Source organism: Sceloporus undulatus, chromosome 2 (assembly GCF_019175285.1).
Source record: "Sceloporus undulatus isolate JIND9_A2432 ecotype Alabama chromosome 2, SceUnd_v1.1, whole genome shotgun sequence".
Taxonomy (NCBI): Eukaryota; Metazoa; Chordata; class Lepidosauria; order Squamata; family Phrynosomatidae; genus Sceloporus; species Sceloporus undulatus.
In genome coordinates, this window is record NC_056523.1 from 10,630,341 (window position 1) to 10,651,638 (window position 21,298).

Here is a 21,298-nt window from a genome sequence, read left to right on the forward strand (position 1 = left end):
CTCCTTGTTGAAGAGCTTGGGTCCACATAGTGGGTGGGTGGGCAACCTCAAATACTTTGGGGACCATTTTGGGGGCCCAGGAACCACAATGGGCTACCAAAGGGCGTAGAAATACTTTTAAAAGAAACATAGAGGTCAGATGTTTTGTTAAAGGACTTTGGGGTCAGGAGCCCTGCATCTTCTTGTAAAACCAAGCCACCATTTTATGAGGCCTCCAAGAGCAGACATACATCCACAACCATACTCCATGGGATGTGCATCAGGAACTCTATGGAGACATTGTGGGTCTGCATAAATAGCCTTGAAGTCAGTATTGTAATCTATGGGTCTCACTTTGATCACCCTTGTTCTAGAGCAAGAGTGGGCAAGCTCCAGAGGACAAAGCAGGTATTTTTCCAGCCCCACATGCCCTCAGGGGCCACACCAACCCAAAGTGACTAGTAGGTTATTTTCATTCTTAAAAAACAAAGCATTTCTGGTTGTGGGGAAAAAAATACTTTTCTACTACAAGCAAGGTCTGGAATCCTATTGGATTCCCATTGCATCAGTTGTTGAATGTTGAGTCAACATAATAATAATAATGATTTTTAAAAATATTTTCCGACTCTCCCAAGGATTGAGGCGGAATTACATCAGTAAAAATGATACAATAATACAAAATATGATCAATACTGAATTAACCAACATTCCTATTAGTTCTCTAAAATAACAATTCATCAATTCATCAATAGCCAACAATCATAATCAGGAGTGGAGCAATCGTCATAACCTTTTATATGGAGTCCGGTGGATAAGTCCGCCGGAAGAGATCTGTTTTGAGTTCCTTCTTAAAGGTCTCTAAGGTAGTGATAAGATGGATCTCTTCCGGTAGGCTATTCCATAATTTTGGATCCGCAGCAGTAAACGCCCTGTGGGAAGTTGTCATTAACCTAGTATTATGATGTTCCAATAAATACTTCCCAGATGTTCTAAGTGTGCAGGGCAGATTGTGTAGGGAGAGGCCTTCTCGCAAGTAACTGGAGCCCAATCCATGTAGGGCTTTAAAGGTAATAATCAACATCTTATACTGCGCCCGGAAGCTGATTGGCAGCCAGTGAAAAGATTTCAACACTGTTGTTATATAGTCAAACCTAGATGTACCAGTGACCAATCTGGCTACATGTTGGTGGAGTCCATGTTGAATCCTCTGGTTGTCTCTAACATATTATTTTTATGGGGGCATATCTTGTTTTAGAGGAGCATCATGTCCCTGGAAGTCTTATTTGAGAGACAGCATAGTGCATTAATGTGATCATTGGACTATGGACTCTGAAGACAAGGGTTTGAATCTCCGCTCTGCCATGGAAACCAGTTGGGTGACTTTGGGGAAATCATACTCTCTCAATCTTGGAGGAAAGCAATAGTACCAAACCTCTTCTGAACAAATCTTGCCAAGAAAACCCTCTGACTCAACATGATCAAATGGACAACAGATGTAGGGAAGGTTATTGATATGCAAAGTTGGGCGCACGCAAGAAAAAGGATGGCAATGTTTATGAAATCACAATCTTTAAAAGAAAATCAATGGAAAATGGAAATGAGATGATATTTGACCCCAGCAAAAGTTGCAAAAAATTATAAAACAGACTCAAATAACTGCTGGAAATGTAAGCAAAATGTTGGATTTTGGTTCCATGTGTGGTGGCACTATTCTAAGATATTGGAAGAAAATTCATGACATAATACAGCAAATCCTTAAAGTTAAATTTGAATTTAAACTTGAAGTTTACTTATTGAATATGGTAAATAGAATTGACCTGGTTGTAGAGAGGAAATATTGGAGAGTTGTATTACATATGGTTTCAGCAGCCAGACTTTTAATAGCTAGAAAATTGAAGGACCCTGAAATACCTACAATAGAGGATTGGCTTTGAAATCGCTAGAAATGAAAGAAATGGATAGATTGGTAGCCCTTATAAACCAGAAAGATATGGAGATAATAAACAGAGAGTGGTCACCCATAATTTATTTTTGCAATAAAATGTGGCATTGAGCAGAAGAGGAGCTAAAAGAATATATTTGATTAACAAATAAGAAGAAGAGGTACAATCTACAAAAATTTGAGTAAGATATTATTCATTTTCTTTAGAAAGAGAGTGAAGATAAGGATAAATAAAATAAGACTCCACAATAAAATAAGACATTAATACAACTGTTGAATTCAAAGATGTTTTATTGTTAATGGTACTTTGGAAGTGGTTAATTTCAGAAATGACAAAGGATATGACTAAGATTATGCTGTTGTTTTATGCTATATGTAAATATATTATATAAATAAAATTATTTAACTCTGATAGTCTTGGGGTTGCAAGAAGTTGGAAAGGACTTCCACATACACAACAACAAGGTGTTATTCTCTCATCTTTTGTAGTTGCTGGGGGAGAATTGGCTCTGGGGGGGGGGGGAAGGAACGGGTCAAGAAACCAACCTAAATAACTTCTGGAGCAGTACTCAGCCCATGGGCCACTTGACCCCTCTCCATATTCTAGATACACGATCTATAACCAGGGATTAAGAATTTGATTGCCCAAATGTCCAGAGTTTTTTTACTTCTTTCGCACTGTTACTCCAGTTACTCACATCCTCACTTTTGGTCAAATCCTGGCTCTGTTTGACACACATTGACCATTCTCAACCCTAACCTTAACCCTTAGAATCATAGAGTTGGAAGAGACCGCAAGGGCCACCCAATCCCTTTGGAGCAGCAGAAAACAAGCTTGCTCCCTCCTCAATATGACTATTCCAATTTTAGTATATGTGCTGTCAGTATGACATCCCTTCAAGTATTTAAACAGGGCTATCATATCACCTCTTAACCTTCTTTTCTCCAGGCTAAACATACCCAGCTCCCTAAGTCGTTCCTCATAGGACATGGTTTCCAGACCTTTCACCATTTTAGTCGCCCTCCTCTGGACACGCTCCAGTTTCTCAATGTCCTTTCTGAATTGTGGCGCCCAGAACCGGACACAGTATTCCAGGTGGGGCCTGACCAAAGCAGAATAGAGTGGCACTATTACTTCCCTTGATCTAGAAACTATACTTTTATTGATGCAGCCTAAAACTGCATTGGCCTTTTTAGTTGCCACATCACACTGTTGACTCAATTTCAACCTGTGGTCTACTTGGACTCCTAGATCCCTTTCACATGTTGTCTCGTTCAGCCAGGTGTCCTCCATCCTATATCTATGTCCTCCATCCTATATCTGTGCATTTTGTTTTTCCGCCCTAAGTGCAGTACCTTACCTTAAACCTAACCCTAACCCCAACTTTACATCAGCCTTAACTTTAACTTTTATCTTAACCCTAACTTTAGGCTTACCTTAACCTTAACCCTAACCCTAAACTCATCTCAATCTCAATCTTAACCTTAACCCTAACCTTACCTTAACCCTGACACTGATCCTAATGCTATTGGTACTTCTAACTAGGGTAAGCCCCACTGCATCCATGGTATTTACTAAGAGTTGATTCACGCTTTAATAATTGATTCAGTGGGATTGAACCTCAATTGTAGTTGAGATTGGTAGGATCCAGGCTTTAGTTTGGAGCAAAACAAGCCTGTTATGGAAACTTCCCATTCCTTGGCATGTGATTATGGGCCACAGAATGTTCACACACACTCATGGCCCATTTTGCACCTGAGAGATCTGACACAAGGAGAACTGGTGTTTTCCTATTAGAACAGGAAACCACAGAGAGCCGGTCAAGGTTTCTCCTTCCGAGGGAAAGAGAGGCTGCAGACAGATGGGTAAATATTGTTCTGGGGATAATAGCCCAGAAGTCTGGCTTATGAGATGCTGAAAATAGTCACAGCTTGACAACAGCCTGACCCAGCAAAGTCAGCACCATAAACAGCCCCAAGAAAGGGATCCCTTGTCTTGACATGTGTTCCAAAGCAAAGGGACATTTCCCTCCCAGACCATTTCCTTGCAAGCATGTCAGAGGGCTTGCAGGACATCACTTTTCTTCCGGCAGAGAGGTCTGAGCATTGGACTGTGACTCTGGGGACCAAGTTCAAATTCCCAGTCGGCCATGCAAACCCCTTGGGTGACCTTGGGCAAGTCACACTCTCTTGGCAGCAGGGGATGCAATGGCAAACCTCCTCAGAACAAATCATGCCAGGAAAACCCCAGGATAGGCGTTGCCCTGGTCAGAAATGACGTCAAAGCACATAACAACAACAGAGGCAGAAAAGGGGAACCAAAATAATCCCAGACTAGCCTGACTCCTCTATGGGAAAAAGATTACAGCATTTGGGGCTGGTTGGTTTGGGGGGGGGGGGAGGGAAAGTAAGGGAAACATGACAGAGATGTATAAAATTATGCAAGGCTTGAAGAAACTGAGAAGCGCTTCTAATATGCAAGCCCAGTGCAGTTATCCAATGAAGCTGAATAGTAGGAGGCTCAGGACAAAGAAAAAAAAAGGACTTTATTGGTGTATCTCCAACCTATGGATATTACTGCCCAAGAGGTCTCATTGCTGATGCTAGCTACTGACCTTGAGTTTCTAGAGTCTGGAAAAGTTACTTTTTCATGGGGTTGGGGACAGCTCACATTTCTTGTTGTCCGTCAATGACTTGGCTCCTTTTCCCATACCTGCATCTTTCTCAGGAGACTTATGTTATTAAAACATAACGGCCAATTACATGTATACGCAGAATTCCCTCCAATGAACTCAAGGCAGCCTGCATGGCTCTCTCACTCCCCAAATTATCCCAACGCCAACCCTGTGAGGTAGCTTGGGGGCTGAAGGAGTTTGGTAGTTGTAGTGCCAAAATGGTATTTTTTTCCAGAATCTGGGGAAACGCTTCACTTCTTCCCCTGCACTAACCACTTGAGAAGATAGAATTCAAAGATATAGCCATGTTAGTCTGCAGAATCAGTCTGTAGACAGACCTTGTAGCACCTTTGAGACTCACTGAAAGAAAGATGATGGCAGCATGAGCTTTCATAGATTTAAGCCTACTTCCAAATGCATCTGAGGAAATAGATCTAAGTCGAGGAAAGCTCATGCTGCCAACTTCTTTCTTGCAGTTAGTCTCAAAGGTACCACTTGAGAAGATGTTTGTAGTTACATATTTTTTTTGCAGATGCAAGAACCTTCCTCTGTTTGCTGGCAAGGTAGAGAGGAGGCGTTGGACTGCATGCTCTCATTATTCTTGCTCTCTGGTCTTTTGAGAAAAGCAAGGTTGCTATCTAATGGTGAGCCAAAGACCTGATCTTCCCTCTAAATGAAGAATTGGAATAGAAAGAGTGACCAGAATCTATTTGGGGCATTTTATGCTTCTAAAGTGGACTTAACCTATGCTGGAATTACAATTGCAAAGATACTCCATATTCAGTAGAGGTCTGCTGCTTTATAACTACATAGCAGAGCTGGTAAGAGAGCCTAGTGGTTTGAGCATTTGACTATGACTTGCTTGGCCATGAGACCCACTGGGTGACCTTGGGTAAGTCGCAGGCTCTCAACCTCATAGGATGGTAATGTTACCCTTCCAGTGAAAGAAACCTGCCAAGAAAACCCCATAAGTCGCCATAAGCCAGAAAAGACTTGGAAGCACACAACAACAAGATATTTAGCCTTCTCTCTCAGAGACCTCTGGAGCCACAATAAACTACAACTCCTAGGATTGCACAGCGCTGAGCCATGACAGTTAAAGTGGTGTCACACTGGATTATTTCTGCAGTGCGGGTGCAACCTCAGTTTCAATGAGGTTCCTCAGAGCAGAAATACGGAGTTTCTATTCTGCTTTATTGCAAGAGGCAGTTCTGATTCTATATAACAGCTTGATTTCTGGCCCTCTTTTTCCTGAGATGTCCTTGATGCGAACAGTGACAAAATTGGGATAGTATTACAGCTTCTTCCTGTCAATTCTCAGTTGCCAGGTATAGGCTTTTGTGACACACTTTCTAGAATCCCTACAGAATGAATTTAAAGTTGCAGTGTGCTATTTGGTACCTGTGCAAGTTTTATTTTGCTTAAGATACATTTTTAATTTGGGACAAATTGTATGCAATCTGCTTTGCAAACATAACTTGTCTCTTGTGACTGTTTCCTATGTTTTGTCCTTTTTGCTTTTAATAGCTTGCAAAGAAGACCATGCAAAATATTTCCCTGTCTGAAATGCGTTGGGCTATTTTCAATAGTAAAACGATCCCTCTTTCCATCACTTGGTCACTTTTCCACATCATATTTTTTTTGGATGCTTCCAGCTGTCTTTGCTTTTTCCTTTTCCTTTTCTCTTGGGGACATGACAGTTGGGGCTTTCATGCAGGTGGCATGGACAGTACACTCTGGATTTTAGACCAAACTTTAAAGGATGCATCTGAATTACTAAGCTCTGTTTCTTCAAATGGGTTCAGCAACTTGGATAACCTCTTTAAAATTCTGTCTTTATTCTGGAATGGTCCCAGTCCAGGGACTACATCAAGTGCTGTGATCCAGACACACCTGATTTTTCATACATGAAAAGGGAGCAATGGACTCTGGTGAATTTACTGTGCTTCTAACTGGCTGCCATAATTGGAGATTTCCAGCAAGTTCTGGTCAGGATCTCGGAGGTAAATGGATGTTATGGGGCCCATTGCCCCTGTTCTGGATACTGGACCTTCTTCAATTTTTACCCCACAGGCCTGTAAGGAAGGAAACAGAATAGCTATACGGTTGGCCCTCCATCTTTGCAGCTTTGACTTTTGCAGATTTGACGATCTATGGTTTGGATTAATATGTTCTTTCTGGGATTCACTAGGTCCTCCAGCACAACGCTGCCAGAAGTTGACCATAGAGTTGTAATGGAGGACCTAGAAATTTGGACCACTGTTATAGGGAGCAAGGTTGGCCTGACCTTCAATCGTTCCATGAGTTGCTCCAGAGGCACCTCCGTGATGAGACAGATATCCAAGGAACCAGGAGTCGAGTGTTGGGCTTTGGGCTCAAACTCTTTCCCCAGTTCATGGAGGTTAATCTTCTGGTTCCCAAAATGTAAGGCTCTGCGGGTTCCCTGTGAGTAAAGCAAAAAGTAGTTGTGTTGGGATTAGCCTGGAAGTTGCTGAGCACCAGAAAATTACTCCAAGGGTTATGTCCTCCAACCATGGAGATCTACCCTAGCTTTTCAATCCTGTCAAATGCTATTTTGCTATGATAACTATTTGATGGACCAGTTGCTGCCACACTGCAGAATTAATGTAGTTTGACACCGTTTTAACAGTCATGGCTTCATCTTAAGGAATCCTGGGATTTGTAGTTTGTTGTAGCACCAGAGCTCTCTGACAGAGAAGGTTAAATATCTCACCAAAAAAAACAAAAAACAAAACCCACAACATTCCAGGACAAATAATTTCCCCAGCTTTTCAAATTTATTACTCTCCAAATGTCTGGGAGAAAACAAATGTTTCTGCACATAGTGTTCTCCATGTACTTGCTCATCCTAAAGTGTCCTGGAGAATTAGTTGGTGCAGAAAAACTCCATGTACTTCTGTACAGAATAATTCTGTGCAGAATAATCCATGGATACTTTGAGATGAGAATATCGGGAGAAAATGGAGTATAAAGTCTTGCCGATGCATTATTCTTCCTGATGGGGGTTACCAAATGGCATGGACTCTTCTTTTGGCCATGAAATATTCTTTCCATCCCTAGAAGAGACATTCCTGAGAATTCATCTATGCAGGGAGCAGGTCTCTTGAGCTAACCCAGACTTTGCAATCAGAAAAATCCTAGCACCTTAAAGTAGACAATCTCCATGCCAAGGACCTGGGTGTAGAAGGCCACTGTGTCCTCAATGTTCCTCACGGTCATCACCAAGTGGTCCAGATGGTGGATGAGGCCACAGTGGAGAGATGCTGGGTTGGCACTCCCATCCTCCTGAGACATCGCTTGAGAGCTGGGAACCTGGAAACCATGACAAACAATAGTATTTTTCACCACAAGGCATCTAATGTACCACAATGGTCATGCATGCTTTCTATGAATCATGCCAACACACAGGATTTAATTACTTGGTCTGTAATCCTAAGAAATGTGGTATCTCCAGCAACATAGAAATGGCTGTGTTGGAGGGGAAGCATTCCTTAAAAGGTGGGTTTGGTGGCATTTTGGTTGTTGTGTGGTCAGTAAAGAATCCTGGCGTTGTTGTTGTGGTGGTGGTGGGCCTTCAAGTCATTTCTAACTTATGGCAACCGTATATGAGGTTTTCTTGGCAAGATTTGTTCACAGGAGGTTTGCCATTGCCTTCCCCTGAGGCTGAGAGCATGTGACTTGCCCAAGGTCATCCAGTAATTGAGCCCTGGTCTCCAGAATCTAACACTCAAACCACTATGCCACACCTGCAATAACAACAACAACAAGGTGAGTTGCAATGGCATAACTCCGACTGATGTTGCTGTTGTGTGCCTTCAACAAAAGTTGCTGGGGATGATGGGAATTGTAGCCCAACACATCTAGAGGAAACTAGGCAGGGGGTGGCAGCTGTGTTTTCATTTGCGCAGCACCTCATGCCATGAATTCCTGTCTCTTCTCTCCCTGTCCCTTCTCTGTTCTTACAGGTATTTATTGTACCCTCTTCTGGGGTCAGTCCTTCACTGCCAGATGCTTAGGCCATATGCTGCCCACACATGCCCAGCATCTCAAGTTGCATGCACAGCTTGGTCCAGCAGCAGGCCTTTTCTCCTCCACCCTGTTGCATATATGAGAGCCCATTTATTAGCCTTCTCCATTCATCATTGAGAATGAAGGCAAAGGAAAAGGGGAGGCCAAGAATACCTGGAAAGAGAAGTTGAAAGCTTTGCAAAGTCCAGAGGCGTCTTCCGCTCAGCGTTTCCTGGAGGTGGAGTTCTGGAGCTGGGTGGCACACCTTCAGCGTGGAAAGGAAAATCCTCCCTGAGTAACCAAGCTTAGTTGTGTGTGTGTGTGTAGAGCAAGAATTGTGCCACTACTTCTCCCAGAATCAGTTGCTGGACATAAGCTTTTAGAATTATGGAATCACAGAGCTGGAAGAGACCCCAAAGGCCATCCATTTCAACCCCTTTCCTCCATGCAGGAAGACATAATCCAAGTACTCCCAAATGCATAGAATCATAGAATCGTAGAATTGGAAAAGACCCAAGGGCCATCCAGTCCAACTCCTGCCCTGCAGGAACACTCAATCAAAGCATCCTGACAGATGGCCATCTAGCCTCTGTTTAAAGACCTCCAAGGAAGAAGACCCCACCACTTTCTGAGGGAGTGTGTTCCACTGTTGAACAGCCCTTACTGTCAGGAAGTTCCTCCTAATGTTGAGGTAGAATCTCTTTTCCTGCAGCTTGCATCCACTGTTCTGTGTCCTGTTCTCCGGAGCAGCAGAAAACAAGCTTGCTCCCTCCTCAATATGACATCACTTCAAATTTTTAAACAGGGCTATCATATCGTCTCTTAACCTTCTCTTCTCCAGGCTAAACATCCCCAACTCCCTGAGTCGTTCCTCATAGGACATGGTTTTCAGACCCTTCACCATTTTAGTCGTGCTCCTTTGGACACGCTCCAGTTTCTCAGTGTCCTTTTTAAATTGTGGTGCCCAGAACTGGACACAATATTCCAGGTGGAGAATGACCAAAGTAGAATAAAGTGGCACTATTACTTCCCTTGATCTAGACACTATATTTTATTGATGCAACCTAAAATCGCATTGGCCTTGTTAGCTGCCGCATCGCACTGTTGACTCATGTTCAACATGTGGTCTACTTGGACTCCTAGATCCCTTTCACACGTAGTCTCATTCTGCCAGGTGTTTCACAGCAATATTAAAAAGAGATATAGATAAAAAACAGGCACAGATAAAAGGAGATAAATCAGTTATCATGAGAAGCCTCCCGAATCCTAAATAGCGTCCCTCCAAATCTAACAGCCTACTATTTTCTAATACAATCAATTTATTAACCACGCTAAGCATGCTGAATCCAAGCAAATGGTTTATGATGTTAAAACAACACTGGAAAAGAAAGACAATTTAAAAGCACATTAGCTTTAAAAGCACCTCATTATAAGCTCCTTTGTCAGTGGCTAGTCAATAGTAAAAATCCCTCTTGAATAGAGAGGTCTTGTTCTCCTGGCAGAAGAAGAGGGGAAAGGACCCTGCCTAGTAGAACTATAAATTCCAGAGTGCCTTGGTAACAAGATCAGGGCCTGGTCCAGTTCTTTGGCCTTTTTACCCTGCTTTTGTATATTGGTGCAATATATTCAAACAGAATTAAACTACTACAATATCAAAACATCACTTATTCAAAGAATAAAATGCAGTCAGAAAGAGCACTTTAAAACAACACATATTAAAACAGAGAAAAATACTGGAACACCAACATAATTATGTAACTATTACACATCATCACATATGCTTGAACTCTCACATAGTGAAGTATGTGTTATATTGTGTAATAGTTATATTATTGCATCATTTGTGTTTGCTTTTTAGTCTTCTCCCTCCTTTTCTTACTGATGTAGCATTATAGTGTGGCCTGTTTTTGTACGGTTTGCAAGCTACGTTATTTTAATCAGAAAATTTGTTACACATAAACACATAAAGCCATTAAACGATAAAAAACATCATGCATTTTTAATCAAGGTAAATAGGATCAGATTCAGCTCTGCAATAGCAGCAGGATGCAAGGTGAGGTGCAGATCAAACATGTACAATAATAAAATAAAACTAATAATTAAAAAAATATGGAGGATGACTGAGCGTCACAAAGCGCAGCATGTTGGATCAGAAAGTGCAGAATGTTTTGCCTTGGCTGCCACCTCTTGTTCCTAAATGGGAATGCTGCCTCCACTGACAGCTCTATACAAATCTTGCATTCCTCCTTTTTCTCTCAGACCCTGATTTAAAAACGGCTCCTTGGGATGGGAACTCCTTGGGGTGGGAACCGCCCTCTTGAGCAAGGTCCAAGCTGTCTTGGATGAAACCGATTATCTAGACCCATTTCAAACTGGCTTTAGGACAGGCTTTGGGGTTGAGACTGCCATGGTTGCCTTTACCGACGATCTGCGTCTGAGCATTGACAAGGGGAGTGTGACCCTGTTGGTGCTCTTAGACCTCTCAGCGGCTTTTGATACTATAGATCACGGCATCCTCTTGGACCGCCTGAGGGGGTTAGGTATCGGGGGCACTGCTCTGCAGTGGTTCAGGTCCTTCCTCTCGGGCATGTCTCAAAGGGTGCTACTCGGGGACTGTAGCTCCAGTAAGAGGTACCTCACTTGTGGGGTTCCTCAGGGGGCTATTTTGTCCCCGATGTTATTTAACATCTATATGAAGCCGCTGGGTGAGATAATACAGAGTCATGGTGCTGGGTGTTATCAGTACGCTGATGACACCCAAATCTATTTCTCTGTATCTCGTTCGTCGGCCTCGAATTCCGATGGCATCTCTTCTCTCAATGAATGTCTTCAGGCGGTAATGGGCTGGATGAGGAAAAACAGATTGAAACTGAATCCAGACAAGACGGAGGTGCTCATGGTAGCGGCCCCGAAACCAAGAATTGGGTTGCAACCTCCAGTCCTGGGTGGGGTTACACTCTCCTCCAGCGACTGTGTTCGCAGTCTGGGGGTGCTCCTTGACTCATCGCTCCTGATGACAAATCAGGTAAATGCGACGGTCAGGAGTGCCTGTTATCAGCTTCGGCTGATACGCCAGCTGCGCCCTTTTCTGGAAGTAAGGGATCTCGAGACGGTTGTGCACGCGCTGGTAACCTCACGCCTTGATTTCTGTAATGCACTCTACATGGGGCTATCCCTGTGCTTGACTCGGAAATTACAGCTGGTTCAAAATATGGCAGCCAGGCTTGTCTCAGGAACATCTAGGAGGGACCACATTACTCCGGTTTTGAGGTCCCTCCACTGGCTGCCTATCAGCTTCCGGGCCCAGTACAAGGTGTTGGTTATCACCTTTAAAGCCCTAAATGACTTGGGTCCAAGCTATCTTAGGGACCGCCTCCTCCCGTACAATCCTCCCCGCGCTCTCCGGTCCTCTGGGAGGAACTTACTACAGCCTCTAAAATCTAGGCTTGCGGCGACCTCCCAGAGGGTGTTCTCTGCTGTCGCCCCCAAACTCTGGAACGACCTGCCGGATGAGATCCGTCAGATAACATTATTAGACAGCTTTAAAAAAGCGGTCAAGATGGATCTCTTCCGGCAGGCCTTTCCAGATTAACCATCCCGGCCCAGGTTCCTGATTCCCTCATTCCTCCTGTGGCCCCATCTTAGTGATGGTCGAGGATCAACAGAGGGATATCAGGGTTTTTTAGTTTTTAATTGTTGTTTTTATGCATTGACATTGTGTTTTTAATATGTTATACTGTTTAATATTGTCTTAAGGGGGGGAGGGATAAAGTGTTTTTAATTGTCATATTTTATATTTTACTGTTGTTAACCGCCCGGATTGAATTGACTATGGGCGTTAATATTATTATTATTATTATTATTATTATTACTCAGAAATTCCCTATCTGCCCATAGGAGAAGCAGTGCTAGATCTTGTCTCTCTGTGTTGTAAGGGGATTTAATTTTTAAAAGAAAAAAAAAAAAAAACCCTCTATGATCATTTCCTTTTTTTCTTCTGCTATAGGAAAGACAAGTGGAATTTTAATTTCTCAGGCAAAGATATTCAAGCAAAACTGACTTGGAAGAAGCATCAGGTGAGTTAAGAGACACAGGTCCAAAACACACTTCAGAAACAATCCACTTTGAGACTGCTTTAACTCAGTGCTAGCTAGGGAATCCTGGGATTGTAGTTTATTGTGGCACCAGAATTCCCTAGTGTAAAGTCAAAGGCTTTCATTCCCTAGCAGTGAGCCCGGGCAGTTAAAGCGATCTCAAACTGGATTATTTCCGCAGTGTGTTCTGGACCTGTTGACCGTCCACATTTGTGGCTTTGACTTTAGCAGATTTGATTATTTGCAGATTTGATTTCTATTCAACCAGTCCAGCAAGCCCGCAGTCTTGGTTTTATCTTTGACTCTTCTCTGTCATGTATCCCTCAGATCCAGACCACAGCCAAGGCTTGTAGATTCTTTTTGTACAATATTACCAAAATCCGACCATATCTCTCCGCCTCTACTGCCAAGATCCTGGTCCATGCCCTAGTGGTCTCACGACTTGATTACTGTAATGTCCTCCTGGCTGGGCTTCCTCTTTCTCACCTCCGTCCTTTAATCTCTGTTCAGCATTCAGCTGCACGCATTATCACATCCACCCACCGTTCTGACCACATCTCTCCTGTGTTGGCATCCCTTCACTGGCTCCCCCTCCCTTTCCGCATTCAGTATAAGCTCCTGCTGTCCACGTTTAAAGCCCTCCCCTCCCTACTTATCAGACCTTCTTTCTCCTCACCTTTCCACTCGGGCCCTCCGTTCTGGTAGTCAAGGTCTGCTGTCTCAGCCCAGGATTTCCTCTGCCCCATCCCGGATTCGCCCCTTTTCACTCGTTGCCCCTCACTCCTGGAACCTTCTTCCCCCACAAGCAAGAGCCATCACTTCTTTAACCAGCTTCAAAACAGAGTTGAAAACCATCCTATTCAGAGAAGCCTTCCCAGGCATTGCATAATTGTCGCTTACTATTTGATGTTCTTGTGGTGCCTGTTTATTGAACCATTTCCTGTATTGCTATGTACTGTATATGTATTATCCTACTTGAGAGTATGTATTTTCCCTGGAAAATGATTAACCATCCATTATGAAGCCTCGCCCTCCCTCCAGTCCATCTGCCTTGGTCTAGGCCTTGGAGGTAGAGAGGAACTGCTGGACCTCTTACCCTTTCCCTCCACCACTCCCTTCTCCTTCTGTGTCATGTCTTTTTAGATTGTAAGCCCGTGGGCAGGGAATCGTCTAACTAAAAAGATTTATGTACAGCGCTGTGTAAATGTACAGCACTTCATAAATAAAGGTTAATAAATAATAATAATAATAATAATAATAATAATAATAATAATCAATTATTATATTTTATTGTATTTTATAATCAATTATTATAATTATTGATACACTCATGTATAAGTTTAGAAATTCAGTTTTAAAAATGGACTAAAAAACTTGAGTTGACTTATCCATAGGTCAATGTAAGTACTGTATTTTAACTCATATATATGTGTGAATGTGTGTATATGTGTATATGTGTGTGTGTATAGTGAAAGGCAAGGGTTTAATCTGCTCTGGAAGCACTGGCCCCCCTTCTACTCTCTCATCCATCCAGTCTTTAGTGTGAGCACAAATAGTTATGCTTGCTGGAATTTTGTAAGTTCTTTGGCAATGTTTTCCTTTGCTTCATCTATTTTAGATCTTTTCTTATATGGCTCTAAGTTTTACCCTCGCCTTATCGACGGGTCACATCAAAATCCAAAATTTCGGTTCCCAAACCTGCCCTCGACTTATATATCAAATCAATTTAGAGTTGAGTATATATAGTAATATGTCCTCTCTAGAAATCTCTAGGTCCCCCAGCGCAACTCTGACAGACATTGACCATAGAGTTGTGCTGGAGAACCTGGAAATTCCTCAAGAAAACACTTCTCTAGGCATTTGTAGGTCCTCTAACATGATTCTCTGGTCAATTTCTGACAGATGTTACTCACAGAGTTGCATTGGAGGACCTAGAGATTTCTACAGAGGTATTCTCTCAGGTGCAAAATAATAGCGTTTTTTTTAATTTGAGGTTTTTTTTCACATTCATAGGAGTCCTTCATCTCTGACTCCAGCGAATGTGGAGGGACCATTGTACTTTGGGAGATGGTTCCTTGAGGTCAAGTACCTTGAATCCACCACTTATTGAGACTTGGAGCAGGCCAGCTTCCATCCTACATAGGCTAGAATGGCTACTAGACATTTCCCACCTGACTGAGCATTTCATGCCTTCAAGGGATGAAAAAAAGGAAGAGAATTTACTCTGGAGAATACCTCTTCTCTTTGGTGTTGTGGTGGTGGTGTGCCTTCAAGTCATTTCTGACTTATGGCGACCCTAGGCGACCCTATCATAGGGTTTTCTAGGAAAGATTTGTTCAGAGGAGGTTTGCCATTGCCTTCCTCTGAGGCTGAGAGCATGTGACTTGCCCAAGAACACCCAGTGGGTTTCATGGCTGAGGCGGAAATCAAACTCTGGTCTCCTTTACTAAGTTTCTTTAGAAGAGGATGCCATTACTATCCTCTAAGGCTGAGAGAGTGTCATTTGCTCCAGGCTACCAAGTGGATTTTTACACTCTACAGGAAATATATCCTGTATAGTTGAGACTACAGGTTGAGTCTTCCTTATCCAAAATGCTTTGGACCAGGAGGAGTGTTTTCAGATTTTGAATATTTGCATATATGTCATGAGATATCTTGGAGCTGGGACCCAAGTATAAACATAAAATTCATTTATGTTTCATGTACATCTTCTACACATAGCCTGAAAGTAATTTTATACATAATATTTTAAATAATCTTTTGCATGAAACAAAGTTTGTGTACTGAACCATCAGAAAGCAAAGCTGTCACTATCTCAAACCACCCATGAATGGATGCTAGTGTATTTTGGATTTCAAAATTCCAGATAAGGGATACTCAACCTTTATTTCAATTTTTAAATCTAGAGCAGTGGTTCCCAATCTGTGGGTCATGACCCCTTTGGGAGTCGAACAACCCTTTCACAGGGGTTGCCTAAGATCATTGGAAAACACATATTTCGATTGTCTTAGGAACCAAGACCATCGGTTGGGGGTCACCACAACATGAGGAACTGTATTAAAGGGTCACGGCATTAGGAAGGTTGGGAAACACTGATCTAGAGTAAGATCACAACCAGCACACATGGACAGAGAAGATTTCAACCTCTCCCTCAACTATTTCCGCCCTCAAAATTCTGCATACACACACATTTAATTGTAGAGAGATTTAATTTGTGCCTCTCCTGTTTCCCAAATGGGGCCCAAGGTGGATCACAACATGAATTAAAACAAGATACAGTCATTAAAACAAGACACAGTCATTAAAACCTAATAATAACAAATTAAAAACATATCAAAACTACCAATTCCAGGATGCTGTAAGACCAGGGGTAGGCAACCTTTTTGAGCCGGGGGCCGGGTTGCTGTCCCTCAGACAACTGGGGGGGCCGAAGCCAAAAAATAAATAATTAAATAGGTTCTTTTTTTTTTTTTTTTAATAAATAAATAAATAAATAAATCGGGACAAATGTGGGACAAAAATTTCAAATGGAGGACACTTTTTTAAAAAAATGGAGGACACGCTAAACAATTGCTGATTTTTAAAAAAATGTTAATATAAATGCATGTTTCGGAGGCTTCTATAGACAATTGCCCCCCTTGCCTGCCGCTTGCCCCCCCTTGCCCGCCTCCTCCTGATAGGCCAAAGGCCCCACGCCCTCACGCGAGAGGCCAAAGGCTCCGGCAGCAATCGGTGGCAGGACCGGGCTGGGGGCGGTCCCAAGGCCTTGCCGGGCCGCATCTGGCCCGTGGGCCGCAGGTTGCCTACCCCTGTGTAAGACGGAGCCATGGAAGTTAAAGTGGTGTCAAACTGCATCATTTCCACAGTGTAATAATAATAATAATGAGGTAATCCCGCTTCAATCCTTGGAAGCGGCGGGACATATAAATAAAAATTATTATTATTGTTATTGTTATTATTATTATGATTTTGGAGGGGGAAAATGTGATCAGGGCAAATGTAGTGGGAACCACACTCCACTGTCGAATCGATCCATCAATTCGGATTGCACATCGATTTATCTGTATGTGGCAATGGGGCCCCAGAGCAGTGTTCTCTCAGGTAAGAAGAATAGTGTTGTTGTTTTTTAATTTGTGGTTTTTCCACATTCATGGGGGTCCTTCACCCCTAGCCCCAGCAAATGTGTTGGGACTACTGTACTTAGTTTAATAATAATAATAACAACAACAACAACAACAACATTTTTATTTGTATACCGCTTTCCCGTCTGATCAAAGCGGTACAGTACCATACAGTGCAATACAAAGCAGTACAATAATCAAGCAATACAATATAACATCAATTACATCAGCAATAGCATCCACGATTCTGGAAAATGTATTTTCAAAACTAAGCCTGTTGAAGAGGGTCTTGGGTTATTACCACTTGGCCTAATTCCTTTTAGGTGTCTTGTTTGTTTGAGATAATTTTATTTCTTTTTTCTTTTCCCATTCTCAGGAAGCAACATCTCTGTCCTACCAAGAATTTGTAAGTTTTGCTCAAGAAGCTGCCTTGGGTCTCATCCCAGGAGGAAAGCAGGATATACATGAACGACATAAATAACCCATTTTGCTCTGTTGGAAACATATTTCGCATTTTGCAGGGAGACAGCTTTTGCCTTGACCAACTGGAGGGGTTCAATTTTAGCTACGCAGGTCGGCCTGGGAATTGAAATGGCTGCCTGGCAGGATGGTATCTCAACCACAAGTCTCCCATCAGATGCTGTTTTGAAACAGAGAATGAAAGTGGAGGAGCCTGACCCAAATGAAGTAGAGAAAGCTGCTTGAAAATGGTGTCGTATCATCCGGGCTGAGGGTGCAAAGGAATCCTGGGAAAGGAAGTCGACCAACAATGTGAAACGGGAACAGCCGAAAGGCTCTCCACATCCCTGGGAAGGCCAGATACAAGACTTCTTGAAGGCCATGGAGTCTTCTCACTTGGAAAGGAGTACTCTATACCAAACTATGTTGGCATTAAGAAATGAGTCTCAGAGTATCTTATCTCCTTAGAAAGCAGCAGATGCCAGGCAGCATCAGACAAAAGATAATGAAACCAACGTTCTGCCTGGTCCTGGCAAGGAAGCCCAACTGTTGGCTAACAACCCATTGGCCAAAAACAAGCATGAAGGTGGCAAAGTGAAGGAAGAGGTTCTGGAAGATGAGGAGACCCTCAGTGCTGAGGCCCAGCAGAAAAGCCTCCGGCAGTTATGCTATCAGGCCGCTGAGGGTCCAAAATTGGTTTGCACCCAGCTGTGGGAACTTTGTCACCAGTGGCTGAAGCCAGAAAAATATACCAAAGAGGAGATCCTGGATCTGGTGGTTCTGGAGCAGTTCCTGACTGTCCTGCCCTCAGCAATGCAGGAATGGGTCCGGGAATGTCACCCAGAGACCTGCACCCATGCGGTGGCCCTGGCAGAAGATTTCTTGTTGAGGAAGGGAGATGCTGAGAGTCAAAACGAGGAGGTGGGAGAACTGAATAGGGGTTGTTCCTGGGGTTTGAAGGGATGTGCAAGAATCACAGAACCACTGAGTTGGAAGGGGTCCCATGGGCCATCTAGTCTACCCCCCTGCTCAATGCAGGATCTCCAGCTAAAGCAGCCCCAGCAGGTAGATGTCCTGCCTCTTTTAGAAAATGTCCAGAGAAAGAGATTCTCACCACTTCTTTAGGCAATTGGTTGCATTGCTGAACCATTCTTACTGTCAAGAAGTTTCTTCTTGTAAACTACCCTCCTGTAACTTAAAACTGCTAGACCTGGTCCTACACTCCGGAATTTGGAATGTGATTTGTATTCAGTGTACAGATGAGAGAGTGATGTATGTGGTGAAAGGACAGTTTTTTAAAATCTAATGACCACATTACAGCACATGCTTCACCTTTATTTTCACATTAGGGCAGCCCCACCACCAAAGCACAGCTATCTACAGCTGTATCCGCACTGCAGAAATAATCCAGTTTGACACCACTTTTACTGCCATGACTCAATGCTATGGAATTCTGGAAAATGTAGTTTGTTGCAGTATCAGAACCTCTGGGGCCACAATAAACTACATTTCCCAGGATTCCATAGCATTGCACCATGACAGTTAAAGCAGTGTCAAATCGGATTATTTCTGCAGTGTGGATGCAGCCCACTTCTGATATACTCCAAAATAAAATACTTACAATGGATCATAGGCATTAATTTTGTGCCCTTTCAGATGTTGTTGGGTGATAACTCCCAGAGACAACATCTAGAAGACTGTATAATTCCCATCCCTGCAATATAGAAATAAATAAACACCCTTGGTATTACTTTTGGGGCAGTGATTTCTCATGCTGGTGTCTCATGATCTGTTCCAGGGGGCAGACCATACTTTCTCTGAGACAGAACAGACTCATCCAGATGCATGGAAGCGGTTCTACTTCACAGAGATCAAACAAAAGACTGACAGAGATGCCATCTTTACAGGTAATGCTTTCTTCTTTTACTTCTTTCTTTATTTTATTATTTGGTGCTATGTAAACCAAAATGTTAATGCTTATGCTACCCCTTGGAATATACCATCTATTCTAAGAATGGGCCACTTGTGGGCTTCCAGAGATCTTGTTGGACTGCAATTGCTATCTACCCCCAGCAGTGTAGTAAATAAGGGTGAGAAATGCTGGGAGCTGCAGTATAATAGCATCTGGAGGGTTGCACCCATTCTCTCCATGGAAATCTGTTGGATGACTTTGGGCAAGTTGCACTCTCTCAGCCTCAGAGGAAGGCAAAGGCAAACCCCCTCTGAACAAATCTTGCCAAGAAAACTCTGCAATAGGATCACTTTAGAGTCACCATAAGTCAGAAATGACTTCATGGCACACAACGAAAACAGCAACTACTACTACTACTACTACTACTACTACTACAACTACTACTGTTTGGCTACTGTGTGAACAAAATGCTAGTACTGATAGGCCTTTGCTCTTATCCAGCTTGATTTTTATGAATAGAAAGATCTGTGCTTTGTGAGAAAGTGCTTTACTAACTGGCACATGCAACCCTATGGTCCTCTCTGTACTTGCCTGCAGGGAAGTCCTGGTTACCTATGGTGAATTTTGAAATATAGAGATTCAGTAGTGATTGGGTGCATATAAAAGGAATCACACTGATAGATCCATCTTTTGTCATGCCTTGAACCTGGTTTGAGACTAGTTTTCTTCTTGTCACAAGGTAATGGTGTTTATCTGATTTTTTCTCCACATTGTAGCGCAACTGGAGAAGGCATGTCAGAAGGAGCAAAACCAGTCAGCAAAACCTGAAGAACTGGAGCCATTTGCAATGTTGCCTGGGGAACTTGAACATAGTGTTGTCCATCACCCTGATCAAGTGCAGGAATCTAAGAGTTTAGAGGTAAATAACTCAGAAGCTCAAGGCGGAAAATACATTAATTCTCAGGGAGGGTATGAGGACTCTGATGAAAACATAATCCAGCCGCCAATAATCCTCAAGGCTGGGAGAGGAACGGCAGGAATTCAACTGGGGCAAGTTCTTAGGCTGAGATCTGATCTTATCATGCATGAAAAGACTCTTACAAGAGAGTCCCAGTATAAGTGTACAGTTTGTTGGAAAACCTTTTGCAGAAGGAATGTCCTTATAACTCATCAGAGAATCCACACTGGGGAGAAGCCGTATAAATGCCCAGATTGTGGGAAAAGCTTCAGCCAAAGATCCCACCTAATCCTACATGAGAGGACTCACACTGGAGAGAAACTGTACAAGTGCTCAGACTGCGGGAAAAGCTTTAGCCAGCGTCCACACCTTGATAAACATGAGAGAATCCACACGAGAGAGAAACCTTACAAGTGCCCCTACTGTAGAAAGAGCTTCAGTGACAGATCAACTTTGACAACACATAAGAGGACCCACATGGGAGAGAAGCCTTATTCATGTTCAGACTGTGGGAAGAGTTTCAGTGATCGGTCGTCTCTGATAGCACACAACCGGACTCACACTGGCGAAAAGCCCTATAAATGCTCAGCATGTGGGAAAAGCTGTAGCCATCAATCGACCCTCATTCGACATGAGCAGATCCATAATGGGGAGAAACCTTTAAAGTGCTTGGAACCAGGGGAAACTGCTGGTTCCATCTTGGCGGTGGAGAAAAGATCTCCTTTTGGGGAGAAATCCCCAATGCCATGGACAAATACTGTGACGTGAGGAGACTCTGTGTCTGTCAGCCTGAGTTCTCTGCCTTCTGAGAAACGGGAATAACAGTAACTCACAGAACTGTGAAACTCACCCACGGAAGGCAAAAACTAAAAATAAAGATAGTAAAACCTCTTGCAAAGGATGCTGCTTACATTTGATACTAAAATAACTACACAGCCACAATGTTATTTCATGCCGTAACTGTATGTAAAGAATAATCACAAAATTTTAATTGTTTATAGGTTGGGTCAAGACTTCAGTCCAAAACCTACTGCAGAAATAATCCTGTTTGAAACCACTTTAAGTGCCCTAGTTCAATGCTAGGGAATTCTGGGAACAGTACTTTTGTGAAGCATGTAGTCTTCTCTGT

General features: G+C 42.8%; 3 protein-coding genes across 4 annotated transcripts in view; 2 read left to right on the forward strand and 1 right to left on the reverse strand.

The window, feature by feature from the left end:
* The window catches only part of LOC121921898 (zinc finger protein 397-like), a 942,727-nt gene that overhangs the window by 810,966 nt on the left and 110,463 nt on the right, over window positions 1–21,298 (forward strand). The window lies entirely within an intron of this gene.
* Window positions 6,094–9,002, reverse strand: GLOD5 (glyoxalase domain containing 5). The gene is made up of 4 exons (XM_042450884.1): window positions 8,800–9,002; window positions 7,762–7,929; window positions 6,884–7,039; window positions 6,094–6,671 (listed from the first exon to the last, which is right to left on the reverse strand). Exons 2-4 carry the CDS (start codon window positions 7,909–7,911, stop codon window positions 6,534–6,536), a joined length of 444 nt encoding a protein of 147 aa, XP_042306818.1. The 5' UTR covers window positions 7,912–7,929; window positions 8,800–9,002; the 3' UTR covers window positions 6,094–6,533.
* Window positions 16,785–20,937, forward strand: LOC121923670 (zinc finger and SCAN domain-containing protein 16-like). The gene is made up of 6 exons (XM_042454336.1): window positions 16,785–16,820; window positions 17,217–17,246; window positions 17,768–18,220; window positions 19,098–19,206; window positions 19,988–20,130; window positions 20,386–20,937. The coding sequence occupies exons 1-6, from the start codon at window positions 16,785–16,787 to the stop codon at window positions 20,935–20,937; spliced, it is 1,323 nt and encodes a 440-aa protein (XP_042310270.1).

What these genes read in the sequence shown, in the direction of transcription:
- GLOD5 (XM_042450884.1), bottom strand. Translation starts at nt 7,911, where the DNA reads ATGTCTCAGGAGGATGGGAGTGCCAACCCAGCATCTCTCCACTGTGGC. An exon ending in TGGAGATTGTCTACTTTAAG is followed by an intron (nt 7,040 to 7,761) that starts GTGCTAGGATTT and finishes CTTTACTCACAG; the next exon opens with GGAACCCGCAGAGCCTTACA. An exon ending in AACTCATGGAACGATTGAAG is followed by an intron (nt 6,672 to 6,883) that starts GTCAGGCCAACC and finishes CCTTCCTTACAG; the next exon opens with GCCTGTGGGGTAAAAATTGA.
- LOC121923670 (XM_042454336.1), top strand. Translation starts at nt 16,785, where the DNA reads ATGTGGCAATGGGGCCCCAGAGCAGTGTTCTCTCAG. An exon ending in CTGAGAGTCAAAACGAGGAG is followed by an intron (nt 18,221 to 19,097) that starts GTGGGAGAACTG and finishes GATCTGTTCCAG; the next exon opens with GGGGCAGACCATACTTTCTC. An exon ending in AGGAATCTAAGAGTTTAGAG is followed by an intron (nt 20,131 to 20,385) that starts GTAAATAACTCA and finishes ATAACTCATCAG; the next exon opens with AGAATCCACACTGGGGAGAA.